Below are 13,972 nucleotides of genomic sequence, written 5' to 3' on the forward strand. Positions count from 1 at the left end.
TTTCTCTCTCTCTCTCTCTCACTATCTTTCTCTCACACACATACACATAAACACATACACGCTCTGCCTCTGGTTTTCTCGTATACAAACACAATATAAGTCTGCGCTAACTAAATAACGTTCTAAGTTTAATTCGTCTATACAGCATTGATAGTTCAACGATTGTTATACATACATACCATTCCGCGGATTTAGCTTTTAACCAATAAATATTGTACATGATACCCGCCGTATGATGATAGTTAAAAAAAAACTTGAAAAAAAAAGCACGATGAGTGTAAAAATCGATCGACTGATGAAGATTGCGTATAATAATGATAATAATGATGATAAAAATAATAAGAACAAAAATAATGATACCATAGGATACATAAAAACTAGGTATATTACATCTATAACAAACCGTCTATATAACGTATACCTAGGGTATAGGTATACTTGTATAATTATAAGTATACAACGAACAACGATTGACAAAAAATCGTTAATCCCTATACATGTGCACGTATATATGATATATAGATGTATAAACGTATATATATATACATGATACACATATATATATATATATGTATATACACATGATACATATAGATATATATGATATATATATTGTATACATACACGAGTGAGCAGTGAGAATTCTTTCATTATTATTATTATTATTATTATTATTGTTGTTATTATTATTATAGATTTTGGCATCACAGCAAAGAGTAATTACGTTGTCGTAGAGCGTGATACCAGGATAGCGGTCACGACGTGTTGGTCGATACAACGGGTGGTAGATCGCGATGGGCCTGAGGATCACGTGAGTGCGCGTCGCGTACGGCTTTGGAATTGAAAACCCTGTCGCAACCCGGTATCATGCATCTCGCTGCCTCCTGATCCTTGTTCCCGTGGAAGTCGTCAGGATTTGGGGATGAGACCGGGGACCCGGAATGAGACGAGTTGTTGCGAGGGTTGTTACGCTCTTGGGACAACCTTGTGAGATGGTTGAGGTGCTGATGGGTTATGCCGTTCAATCCTGCTAGGTGACTGGCGAATGATGAGAGACCCGTGAAAGCACCGAGGTGAGGAGGCAGGAGGAGGGGGTGGGGCGGCGGAATTCGGGCGGCTAGATCGACACCCGGAACCCCGCCGGGGGGCAGCGGGTAGCCGCCGATCGCCCCGATACCAGCATCGGCGTAAAGCCTCGCGAAGAACTCGTTGTGGAGGAGCGGGTTCAGCTGGGGATCGTCGACGAGGTGCGGCGGGAGGCTGCCCGATGGTATATTCGCGAGGGGAGGACTCGACGACGTCGACAACAGCTTCCGGTGAAGGTTAAGGTTGGCCGAGTGCCGGTCCCGCGATCGTTTCGATGGAAATGCCGCGTTGCAACCGTCGACGCTGCACCGGTGCATCAGCTTCAGGTGAACGTTTTGGTAGTGCGTTTTCACCCCGAAATGATTTTGGAACACCTTGCCGCAGGCGGTACATCGACGAGGATTTTCCCTGTCCAGGGGAACCTCCTGTGTACTTACGAAGCCCCCGTTCTCGTAACGGGCGTAAGTTATAAGGCTATTGTCCATGTCCATGCCCGTTGTGGAGGGCGAGGCGCTGGATGAGCGTGAGCCATGAGAGTAGGTGTCCATTTGGTCCATTAGCTCCAACTGGTCCAACCGCTCGAATCTGTCCAGGCTGTGGATGTCCAGCCGGTCCCCGATCATCGAGTGCTCCATCATCGTATTCTCCATCGTTGGGCTGCAGCTGGTGGGGCTGGTAGAGATTCTGCCAGACCTCGAACCCTCCTGCTGCTGCTGCGGCTGCTGCGGCTGCTGCTGCTGCTGTAGCGTTCCGAACAGCATTCGACCCTGCGACAATGACTCGAGTTGACGCAAAGCATTCGAGGAGTCGAGCGAGAGGTCGTCGGCAGTTGTCAGGTGGCTGCTGTCGACCGAACTCGATCGGGCACGGGGGGTTGTATCATCAGGGCGCTCACCTTCTTGATGCCGGTGTTTAACCGAGACTTGATCGTCCTCTTCCTCGTCCTCCACATCTTCGTCATCATCATCATCCTCCGCTTGATCCTCCTCCTCCTCCTCCTCGTCCACCTGGTGGTCCTGCTCCTGGTCCCGGCCCTGGTCTTGGTTCTGGTTCTGGTTCTGGTTCTGGTTCTGGTCCTGATCATGGTCGTGGTCCTCATTCTCGTCTCTCCGATTTTCAGAAATTTTTCGATCTCGGCGTTCGGACGGTGACGTCGTGTCGACATTTCTCGACGGCGAGGCCACCGTCTTTACAGGTTCCGGAGTACTAGACTGTCTAGGAGATCGACGACCGCTGCTCGCCCTCGAGCTAAGATCCCTCGGTTCTTCCTGAAGCGGTTCATCAGCAACGAGGATCGGCGTATCCCCTTTGCTCTCTTGTTTCGATCCCGTAGTAACGATTCCTGAACTTTCCACGACCGCAATCCGTTCCGGGGAACCAGAAGTCGATCTGTTCCGCGACGAAGGTCGAGGAGACGTGGTTTTCTTCTCCTCAACTTCCTGGAGTCGAGACATCGACATGTCCTCGGGTTGGTCCTGGAAGATGGCGTCGTTCGAGGATTCACCTTCGGTGGACGAGGAATGAGTCTCCGCCGGCATCGCGCACCTCGTAGGATTCTGGGACTTTCTTTTCCGAACGCCCCGGTTGTGAGTGTTCGAGTTCACGGAGTTCGGGTGGACAGAAGATGGCGGCTGGTCGATAGTGCTGATCGAATCGTTGTCCTCATTGCTGTCGACGTTGCTCGCAAAGTCATCGTCAAGATCGCTAACGGAGAGCCTGGGTCGCTTAGCAAGACTGAAATCGGCTGGCTGATCCTCTTCCTCGTCTCTTTGCGAAACGATAATCGGTTGATGGCCGTGTTCCTCCTCCGCTACCACGACGATACCATCGTCGTCGTCGTCATCCTCGTCGCCTTCGTGTGTGGTGGGTGGAGCAGGTGGCGACATACTGGCCGTTGTGTTCGACGACGTTCTCCTCTGATGGAGTTCCTCATACCCAGCGCGGTTGCAGTTCTGATTAGACGAGAGATCGAGGTGCTTGAAGTCAAGGGCGGTGGAATGACGTAGATCCGGTGGTGGAGTGAGGAGAGGAAAAGACCCGAAGGATAGAGGGTTCAGACCGGTCGCCGGTACCGGGAGCCCAACTTGGGGTGGAAGGACAAGAGCGTGCGCCATCGAGGAGCGTCCGTCGTGCGGTGAGATTTTCCTTCTAAGATGAGGGGAATGTAGCTTTGGATTAGGATTCGCGCTGTGCCTGTTCCTGGACCGCCGCGAGCTGAACATCATGTTGCAGCCCTCGACCGTGCACTTGTGCATCTCCCGCAGGTGAACAGCGCTGAAATGAATCTTGAGCGCCCCCTTATCGCAAAAGGTCTTCAAACAAACGTTGCACTGGACCCTCTTCTTCCCCGTCGCTGGATTTATGAACTGCGTTCCCAAGTTAAGGGGCAGATTCGGTGAGGTTCCCCACTGCTGCCGCTTCCCCGGAGAGTGTGGCTTCCTTCCTGGAACACCGGGTGGCCTGCCAAGCGGTGCAGGCTGCATCGACATCGGATGATGATGATGGTGGTGATGATGGTGATGGTTATTGTGATGATGGTGGTTCTGGTGGTTCTCGTGTTTCGCAGAGCTGTCCCCCCTCCTGCTAAGGTTCAAAGCACTCCCCGAGTTCTCGTCGTCGTCCTCGTCGTCCTCGGAACCAAAATCGCTGCTCTTCTCACCGCTGCTGTGCATGTCGATAGACCCAGGCATTCCGCCGCCGGTTGGTTTCCCCATCATCGGTGGGGGCGGGAAATGGGTTGGGAAATTCGGAGGGAGTGTACCTGACGACACCGCGGCGGCTAGGGAGTGACTGAAGGTAAGGGCAGCCGAAGACACTGGCGGCATCGGTGGCACCGGAGGCCTTAGCTGGGAGTTTGAAATGTGGAGAGGAGGACTATGAGATCTTTGGGAGTGTCGCATGGACTTTCGGGATCCGAGGATCACGTCAGCCGGCGGCGGCGGTGGGAGCGGTGGGAAACCGGGAAGACCAAGGGCTCCGAGCTTCCGGAAGTCGAACGGTTGCATACTCTGCAGCCTGTTCAACGGTGATACGGTGAACTGTGAATTTTCGATTCCCCGTGGCGGCGAGCTGACACTCGTCGTCGTCGTCGTCGTCGTCGTGGCATTTATCGACGAATGGTTGTAGTGGTGCTTCTGTACCGAGCTGGGCGACATGGACGGGTGAGAAACCGAAGGCGGTGGCGGCGGGGGCGGCAACCGCGAACCCGGGGGTGGAAGTCCGCAGTGGAGGAGGTGGAGCGGCGGTGGCAGATGGGCGAGGGGCATCGTTGGAGGCGACGGTCGACGACTCGGTGACATAGCATCCGATCCCGGCGTTCCCGCTGCCAACAACAGTTGCTGGACGAAGGGACGCGTCTCGGCGAATCTGAGGAACTGCTGAAGGACCAGCGGCTCCTCCTCAGCCGAGCATATACTCCATCGGTCCAGAACCGGGCCGTTCTGCGAGTCCTGGAAGCGTACGAAAGAGAATTTTTTAATTTTGTTAATATTGCGCAACAATTTTACGGAGAGTAATTATTGATTTTAAATCTCAACGAAGAATTAATAACCCATCGATTAATAGTACCGTTTGGATTTTTTGTCATCTTTTTCATAGGGTTTAAATGTTTTACTTTCAAGTAAGTAAAAATGAAAATATATTTAATCCAGGTAAATGTCGTCCGTGAATATAACAATAGTCTGGTTTTTGTTGGAAAACTTTGCGATTGAAGAGTCGTGAACTTTATAAGGTTTAAGTTCTGCATGATACCTATTATAAGGCTCGTTTTTTCAAAGTATATTAAGCTAAGGGTAAGAAGGAATAGAGGGGAAAGTTATGATTCGCTTCAAACAACCGTGAATAAGAAAATATGATGTGGATTCGAAATTGTGTCTTTCGTAAATATTGCGCACGGATATAGTTACGGTTTTAAAATCCATGATTTTCCTCAATAAAAATTCTACGCAACTTATAATTGCCATAAAATTGAAAAAAGCATGCCTGTAGGGTAAAACATAAAACTTTCATAAAAGTGGAGACTGCGAGAATGAAAATTCTCGCATATTGCTGGATCATAATCCGCGTACCTGATTGTACAGAATGAACGAGAAAAAAATAGAATAAAAAACGAGTAAAATCAGCCGCGACGTAACTCTCTCCGTGACCCGTGATACGTAGCCACACATGGCAGGAGTGAATTCAATTGCTTATATACCAGCATCGAATCCCGGAGGACTAGAAACGGTGGAAAAAGGTCCATCCCGCGGGAAGGGTAAAGGGTAAACGGTGCAGCAGGAAACACACGGAGGGCGAGCCTGTATTCGTTATTCATGGCCACGAGGAGGAATCGGGTAAAATGATAATTATCGTTCCAGGGCTGGAATCAGAAGCGGAGACTCGCCCTTTCGACCACATTACAGATCGCAAATTATTTGTCGCTTGTCCCGTGACCAAGGAGTATAATTCAGATGATGAAGAAAATGTAATCTCATGAGAATCTGGTCACGAAACTTTTAACGACAAAATATAATTTTATCAGTGTGTGGCCAGAAGCGTTTCAATCCCAAGTGTTAAAAGTTTCACAGTCATAATTTTTGAACTCGTTACAGAGACGTTGATTGTGAATGCAAATGCGAAATTAAATACGTATCATCGTTATAATTTCAATTTTTGCACCTGCGAGTGATTATTATTATTATTATTATTAAGGAATATCGAACATGCTAATTTGACAATATTTTTATTCAAATCTGTGTAACATAGCTATAATCACCGTAATTCCGTAAAAGACATTTCTACTGAACTATTATTGATCAAAAATGAATTCTCCAAGTAATGTAGATTGCATCGATATCATTATATCCGCTAATGAGCTTCAAATTTCTAAATATACTCGTACCCCATTACCAGTAATTAAATTTCCTCTTCGATTTTAGTTTATGTGTAATAAATGAGTCCATCTATCCGTAATATAATCAGGCAGTTATCTATACCTATAGACTTTCGATGCAGACCACAATAACCCAATTATTTCACACCACTGTAAATCAATTTGAAAAAGAGATGCAAAATTGCAACAAAAACATAAACTAAACAAAAGATCGACAGCTGATTAATATTATAACAAATTTTCATTCGTCACGATATTCAGTGCATAGTCAGTCGAATTCTCAGCCGAGGCGATGCAAGGCAGTGCACGCGTATGTAACAAATCCAAAATTCTCCGTTTACGTTAGAAAAACGTACGAAATGAAGATCCCGTATAATGGACCTTGATCTCCCCATTAATAGCCGCCATCTACTTTCTCACTTCAAAGAGACGCTAATAATAAACAGAGGAAGACAGAAAAAAATTAAACCCAAATTCTCAAAGCTGCACGGGTGGATGTCATGTGGATATATGTATATAACATGCATGCATACAGTATATCCAATAGTTTTCGTCGTCGCCGTTTTTTTTTTTTTTTTTTTTTTTTTTTTCTTTTCGAGTAATGATCGCTAAATGAATCCCCCTCCCTCCTCTCTCTCTCTCTCTCTCTCTCTCTGCGCATGTATGTACAATTTTTCTGCCCTTTTTGTATTTAGTTTAAATTCCGAAGAAGCGCGTGGTTTGAAAATATCGATAAATATCGCAGACGTGTAAGAAATCAGATAGTGCAGAGTCACGCGGGGGTCCTTATAAATTTGGATTAGACGCGTGTATATATACACAGAATAGCTAGGCGGCCGCTCGGCTCTCTCTCTCTCTCTCTCCGTCTCTCTCTCTCTCACTCCTCTTGTATATTTACGCATTCCAGCCGCCGCACCACCGTCGACGTAACCCAGGACGCCCAGCGCCGCGACGTCTTCGCGTCTCTAGCCTGTATATTTGTTCAGCGGCACACACAGGATCACGCGCCGCGGGCTCATCGCCTCGGCACTTGCGCGTATCCCGTAACGAAGGAGATAGAAAGGAAAAGAGAGGGACGAAAAAAGAAGATAAAACGGTATATACCTAACAAGATGAAGCAACAATGAAAGAAGAGGGAAAGAATTGAGAAGGGAAAAAAGGATCGATAAAATATTCCGAATTATCGATACACACACACACACACATACACGTATAATTATATATACATATACAAAAAAGTTGAATTATTATTCCGTTATAAAATTTACTTTATGTGACAATTATCGTTTATCCATATCGCGTTTAGCTATCGTGATCTATACATCCTGATCGCTTACGTCACTCGTCGTGGCATTACGATCGAAGATTTCCGTGAAACGATCGAAAGTATTGTTGTTGTTATTCGTGTAATTATTAGGTACTATATATACGCGTTCGCCTCCTCCTCGACGTCATGCGATGAGCGGAGAAGCAGCTTTGATTTGACTTTCAACCGTCTATTTAGTCACTTTTTTCAATTTTTTCCTTTCAGTTTTGTTTCAAAACAAAAAACGTCTCCTTATGGTTTTATGAGTTATATTCGTTACAACTAGTTACGCGTGTTTCCTCTCATCGCAGCGTCGCTTTGTCGACACATTCGACAAATCTACCAAACAATTTCCTTGCGGCTGGTTTTACGAATCGAATGAGAAAACCATCAACTGTCTCTCACGCCGCGAAGGAATTTCCGCGGTAACACCCTGCAGGATACCTCTGCCCAATAAGCAACCTAAAATACGAGGTCGCCTGTTAGTAATTCGTTGTAAAAACCGAGAGACGGCTTGAAATGCTTTTCTTGTCGTTTGAATCGACTCACTGATCTCTGGCGAAATCTGACGAATTTCGTCGGTGGTTACGTTTGAAGAATCGAACATCGTCCATCGATCCAGATCTATTGGACAGGTAAATAGTAAGACGTTTCTTAGAATAAACCGTTAGATCAGATCACTTTACTCTGAGATGAGAATTATTTACGACAAAATCGCATCAAAATCTACTAGGGCAAAGAACATATTGCTTTTAGGTACTTGATTGAAGCTTTGGCATAGAACGAAAAAGAGAGTTGCACAAGAAAAAGAAACTTGAATTGAAAGTCTTGAATAAAGGTGAGAAAATTGACCCGCTACTAACAGCAGTTCTGGTGTAGATACGGTGAAAAGAAATAAGAGGAGCAAAATGCAATCGAAGGTGCCATCCGTGACTGGACACTGAATATAATTTCACGGCAGACGGTTTTGTCTTATATTCGTGTGTAGAAAACGTGAAGATCGTATAAGGAGATATGATAGCAGTATGCTTTTCGATTGCATCGTGTTATAATATGTAGGTAGGTATATAGGTAGGTACATACGTATTGAGGTGCGTACAGGTGAAGGATACCTGGATCTTTTCTTTCACTTGAAATTTCGTCGTCGTTAATGGGGTCTGGTTGTATATCAAGTTTCAAATCGCGCCAGGATATACGTAGTACCTACGTGGTATACCAGTTTGCAGGATCGCAAAGGAAACGGGATAGCGTTTCAATTGTGTTTGCAAGCCAAATAATAATTACACAAATTTCGATAAAGGACTGCATAACGCTATTATAGTTCTATTGTGCGCGATGCGATGTGTTTTTTGAAAACTTAAGGCCTCGAAAAAAATTAAGAGATGACGAACGATGGAAGAAAAATGTCACGCGTATAGGTAAGAGTCACGGAGAAAAAAAATTGATCATTTTCTGTACGTAATAATTTTTTAAAACTTTTTTTCGCTTGAATAAAATGTAAAAAAGAAACACATTTATTCCACTCGTTTTACCGTATTTTCCAAAATAATTGTCTTATACGGGAATGCGAAGATAATTAAGTTTTTCTACATTACAGCAAACAGAAACCTGATTTTTGCATCTCTCGTTAAAAATGACGGTCTAAATCCGACCTTCTAAGGTCTACGAAAAAAAAATAAAAAATATGGTAGCAGTGGTATTAAAATGAGTCCTGCAGTAATTTTCGACTGTTACTCGACGATCATTTTACAAAATTGTACCAAGAAACTAAAATGAGTACATACAAGGTTATTACTTAAGTGCATGCAAGTACACTGCAGCTGCAAGACAACAACTAATGTGACGTAGTAACCTTGTTCGAGGGAAAAAAAATATTGTTCTAATGTGAAACAGTTAAATGTTTTGAGCTTGTTCTTATTTTCTTCTGCTTTTTCTTCTCTTTCTTAATTCTCATCTTCTTGTTGTTCTCTTCATCCTCTTCTTCTCGTACTTGTTCCCCGGAGGATATCGCGTCCTATATGTATAATATCAATAATATTGATATTACCGTATGATAATATAATTCGACCGCCTCAGGGCGGCCGCTTAAAAAAGCCAAGCTTCGCGTTGATACGATTCGGAGTGGCTCGGCACCGGCTTTCCCACATCATCAGGCTCCCTCACGGTTCCTGCGTGTCCTCCCAGATCCTTCTTCTCGTTCTCCTTTTCCTCCGGGTCCTGCCGCATGGGGCCACCGTGGACGACGCCCCAACAACCGACGATTTACATACGAAACACATTTTTTTCTTTCTTTTCCAGAGTCTGTTTTTGCTTTTTTTCATTTTTAAACGAACAAGATGGTCGACCATGGCGTCCCTCGCGCACGTATTGCAGAGACAGTGACACACATCGTCCAATTCTACCGGGTTATGAGTGTAGACAGAAATCGAGCGAAAAAGATAAGCAGGCTCGTATATGTTCGAATTAATAATGGAAAATTCGTTCACGATTTATGCGCTACGTGTCGTTCGGTTTATTTCGTATTTAATTAACATCGGAGTAGGTGTGTATATGATTTATGTTGAGAAATTACATGTTTATAATTGGAAGCAGATTTGCAATGTCGCGCGATATCGTAATTATAGAACCAGTAGTGAAATTTATAATCTGACGCAAACTACTTTTAGCTGCATAATTTTTATACTGCAATAAATGTGTCAATAATCTTGTTTCTAGTTATGAGAGTAACTTTTTTTTTTTTCAACAACATTCTCCGCGTGGCGATAAGAACGTTTGTAAAATATGTTAAAACTCTAAACACACACGACCGTTGCTTAAAAAATCGGTAAAACCTTGCAATCAATGCAGATACATATCGTAAAACTTTTTCCCTAACAATCGGTAATTACGAGATCAATACAATTTGCCGATCGAGCGTTGCGTGAAGAAGAGATTGTCAAAGATATTCATTGAATAATTTAAAAGAAAAGATGAAAAGATAAAATAAGAAACAATAAGATCGTGAAAAACTTGTCATCGTGCACAATTATAATCGAGGCGATCAAGTTTTTCAACGACGAGTTGCTATACATCGACTGTAAGTGTAAACGAAATTTAAGAGGAATCAATAAAAAGATAAAAAAAAAAACAAAGAAAGAAAGAAGAATAAAAATTGAACCAATGAAAAATATATTACGTATACCTTTCTCGACGATGAAAAATGAAAAAAAGTAAAGAGAAAAGCGGCTGTCTCCTCTCGCTTCCTGGAACATCAACCTGCAGGAGTATATAAGATCCCCTTCTGGCCGAATAGGGGATCGTAATTTAAGCGGAAGATTCCGTCCGAGCTGCTGCCGCCGCCGCCGCCGCCGCCGCCGCTTATTGTCATTTAAACGAAGTTTATACAGTCTTCTCGTGTACGTTATAAATACGTAAAACCCACCTCGCCTTTGGCTCGCGTGACACCGTCAATTTAAATCGTCCACATATGTGGCGCGTCCTTTTCTCTCTTCTTTCGTGTATTTCGTAAGGCGGAGGTTCGTCGCGCCGCGATCGTTTATAAAATACTAACAACCAGCTGTACATACACGTGTGTGTCTTTTGCACGTACAACGTCGATATTAAATTGATAATATCGGTGATTTTACTGCGCGGCGTGCAGGACGAGAAGGCTGAGAGGAGATTCGACCGCAAATTCGGTGCCTCTGGGGGGCCGGGGTCCAGGACGTCCGCGTCCTCGGGGCCCGATCCTGCATTCAAGTTTTTATATCAGCCAGTTTTGAAGTTTTATTTATTTTCTAGCTACGCCACAGAGTTTTATTTAACTAGCGTTGCTCATCGCGTTGAATTAATTAATTATTGCAAGACTATAAACGATGTATCGAACGAATGACTTCGTGGAAAAAAAAAATATCTAGTTAAAAATAAATAAACGTGAAACAAAGATTTTCAACTTGAACCTACGACTAAGATTAATCGATTCGAAGTGAATAAATTCTTCAAGAATATCGATCAATTCTTCAATTAGTGTTGAGAAGATTTTGTATCGATGAAACTAAACTTCATTAATTTCAATCACATTGTTTAATTCGCATTTTATCTTAACGCATTTTTGGTTCAGAATGTACATCTTCAATCGTGAGAATTGAGTATTGCAGTTTTGCATTATGATAGGTATCGGCGAGAATGAGACGCGTGAAGGATCCTAGCATTAACCATCGTCACGGGGTATAATTATACATATATGCCTGTAAGCGGTCTCCTGACATTGCAATCAACGTTTACCGTATCTCTCGAAATTACTTGTGAGATCGATTTCCTCGATTTCAAGTCTATATTTTTCGAATATTTATAAAATAAACGGAGCTGGAACATCGTTGAAACCGTTTTTCCGTATCTATGGGCAAAACAGAAGCCTCGTGACTTAAAATTCTTAATTAATCAATCAATATTCTTAGCACATTTATATTCTCTAAAACATAACTCAAAAGTTCTTAATTATAATGATATCATAACCATAAGAACTTCTTTGGGTGAAAATCAAGCTTTCTTCGAAGCATATCGTTTTTTCATATTATATGAAATATTTTTTTACAGATACTTAGACTCTCTACGCTACATAGTGTATGAAAAAACTGTTGATCGCGCTTTTTCATTCTATAATTATGGGCCACCCTCCGAATAATCCATGTCATTCAGTTTCATGCGAGGAGATGTAAAGACGGCAATGAGAATTAATAATTTCTTCCGAATGAAATGTTAACTGTTCGAGCGCCAGGATTATAACCGTAAATTTTGACGAAATAAGAAACTTGGGGAAAAAAAATATATATATATAATTGCAACTTAATTTCTTTCCTGACCAATTTCGTACACACATCATGGATACATACGTGTTCCTTTGATTATATATCACCGCTCGAACGATAATTTACAATTTAAGATGTGTGACGAGAGATTAAAAAACAATGCAAAATTCTTTCATCTATTCGTATTATCTAATCTCTTTTATACGACTATTTCGTCACGCACGTCGTAGTAGAAAGACCGCCAATTCGCGTCGCATCGCGTTTCGAGCTCCTAAGATCTGCAGCCGTCGCGTCGCGTCGTGCATCATCGCGAGAAACGTGAGATCGGCAAGTTCGAGATGTAAAACCTTTCGATCAGAGCAAGCTAGGACACAGATTTTTCCATCAAAATATCAATCCACGAGTCATGATCGCGTGTGATCGATACATCACGGATTACCCATTTACTAGTTTCAGGCTCACCGATTGATCGCAGAACGATTTTGATTCGACCAACCAAAGCTACGCAATCGGCGGTCCTTCGTCCGCGCTTCTTTTTCTCTCATTTCACGATCCGTGGTCTTTATAGTCGGGTCGGTGCATAACGAGCAGTTAATTACGAACGATGAACGAACAACACGACCATCATCCCCCCTCCTTCTTCGCTGCTCCTCGTCGTTCCTTTTCCAGTTTTTTGTCACGCACCTCGCGGATTGGAAGACGCGTGAAGACTCGTTAGACTCGGTGCCTAAACGGCGGGGCGATTCTCTGTTATTTTATCATCTCTCGGCACGAGGGGGCAGCAATGTCGGCTATTTTTTACGCGCTTAGGGTGGTCGATCATTATCCATTTCACATTTCACATTTCAATGCCAGTCGAGTATCGTTCGATACCGTATCAATTGACGTAGCTGTGATTATACCCGCGTAGGTATGTTATATGAACTAGATATGATTCGTTCCGGAGTAGAGTTTCAAATTTTTTCATGCATTCGTTGATCCGATTATTTTTTGAATTCGCAGAAAAACAATTATCTCAATTATGTCTAAAATAATGTTAATTGGGTTGTTATAGACGACGAATCTGTCTGATAAACGCGCGTCGGGCGAGATTCGTTTAAGAATAAAAAAAGAAAACTGTCAATAATTATACATACTGCGTTCTAGGTTCGAGATTTTCAATAAAATTCTCTGACTTTTCTCTGATAATAGGTATCGCGCGATTAAAGCACGGTTCGAAAGCGATTCCTTGATCCATACATAACTGTGCAAGCCTTGATACATTCGACTTGCGTGATCCACAATAATTCCTCGATCGGTAAGAGATTATTATAAATTGTTTAAACACATAGGCACATACATGACCTGGAGTGGAAGCACAAAAGCACACACACGCACGAATGTCACGAAAGTCTTTATCCCAGTCCTTCGATATCGCTTCGAGGAGGAAGCAAGAATTTTTCATCGCTCATGCGTTGTATCTATAACGTTATATTGCATAAATACGTCGGTCAAACTTGTTTTATTCTCGTTGTATTTTGTCATGCGTATATTTATAATACTCGCAGTTGTTGTTTTCCACGATTCACTCAGCGTTACTTTTCTTCAATTTTCGAATTCTTGTATTATAGATTTGCATTTTCATCACACTTATCACGAAACCAACTGTCAAATCCACCAAATGTTTTACACGTAAATAGTTGTTTTAAAAAATTTGTTATCATCCCTGTTTCGTTTGGTTTGTTCGTTAATTTTTTTATGCTCACGAGTTTTTTTGTTCACTTTTTAATTACCTCTTTTTATGATTCACTCCGTTTATCTGTTTGTTGTAAGGGTTGTTTGTTTAAATATTTCCCTCTCGTTTATACATCCGTAGCGCGCTAGTATTGCGACACACTTTTTTGACTTTTTCATCTTTATCTCACTTTTCCTTTTCTACGCCGC

The 13,972-nt window shown here is 43.1% G+C and overlaps 1 protein-coding gene across 2 annotated transcripts in view; it reads right to left on the reverse strand.

The window, feature by feature from the left end:
- Positions 1-644: 644 nt before the first annotated feature.
- The window catches only part of LOC124408802, a 223,947-nt gene continuing 210,619 nt past the window's right edge, over positions 645-13,972 (reverse strand). The window contains exons 5-6 of one of the 2 annotated variants that reach the window (XM_046886006.1): positions 1,982-4,535; positions 1,425-1,853 (exon numbers count right to left, since the gene is read on the reverse strand). In XM_046886006.1, coding sequence (XP_046741962.1) covers positions 1,561-1,853; positions 1,982-4,535 — 2,847 coding nt within the window. In that variant the 3' untranslated portion in view covers positions 1,425-1,560. Of the gene's footprint in view, positions 4,536-13,972 lie in introns of both variants that reach the window. The other variant, XM_046886005.1, reaches the window with a different exon arrangement.

This window comes from Diprion similis, chromosome 8 (assembly GCF_021155765.1).
Source record: "Diprion similis isolate iyDipSimi1 chromosome 8, iyDipSimi1.1, whole genome shotgun sequence".
Taxonomy (NCBI): Eukaryota; Metazoa; Arthropoda; class Insecta; order Hymenoptera; family Diprionidae; genus Diprion; species Diprion similis.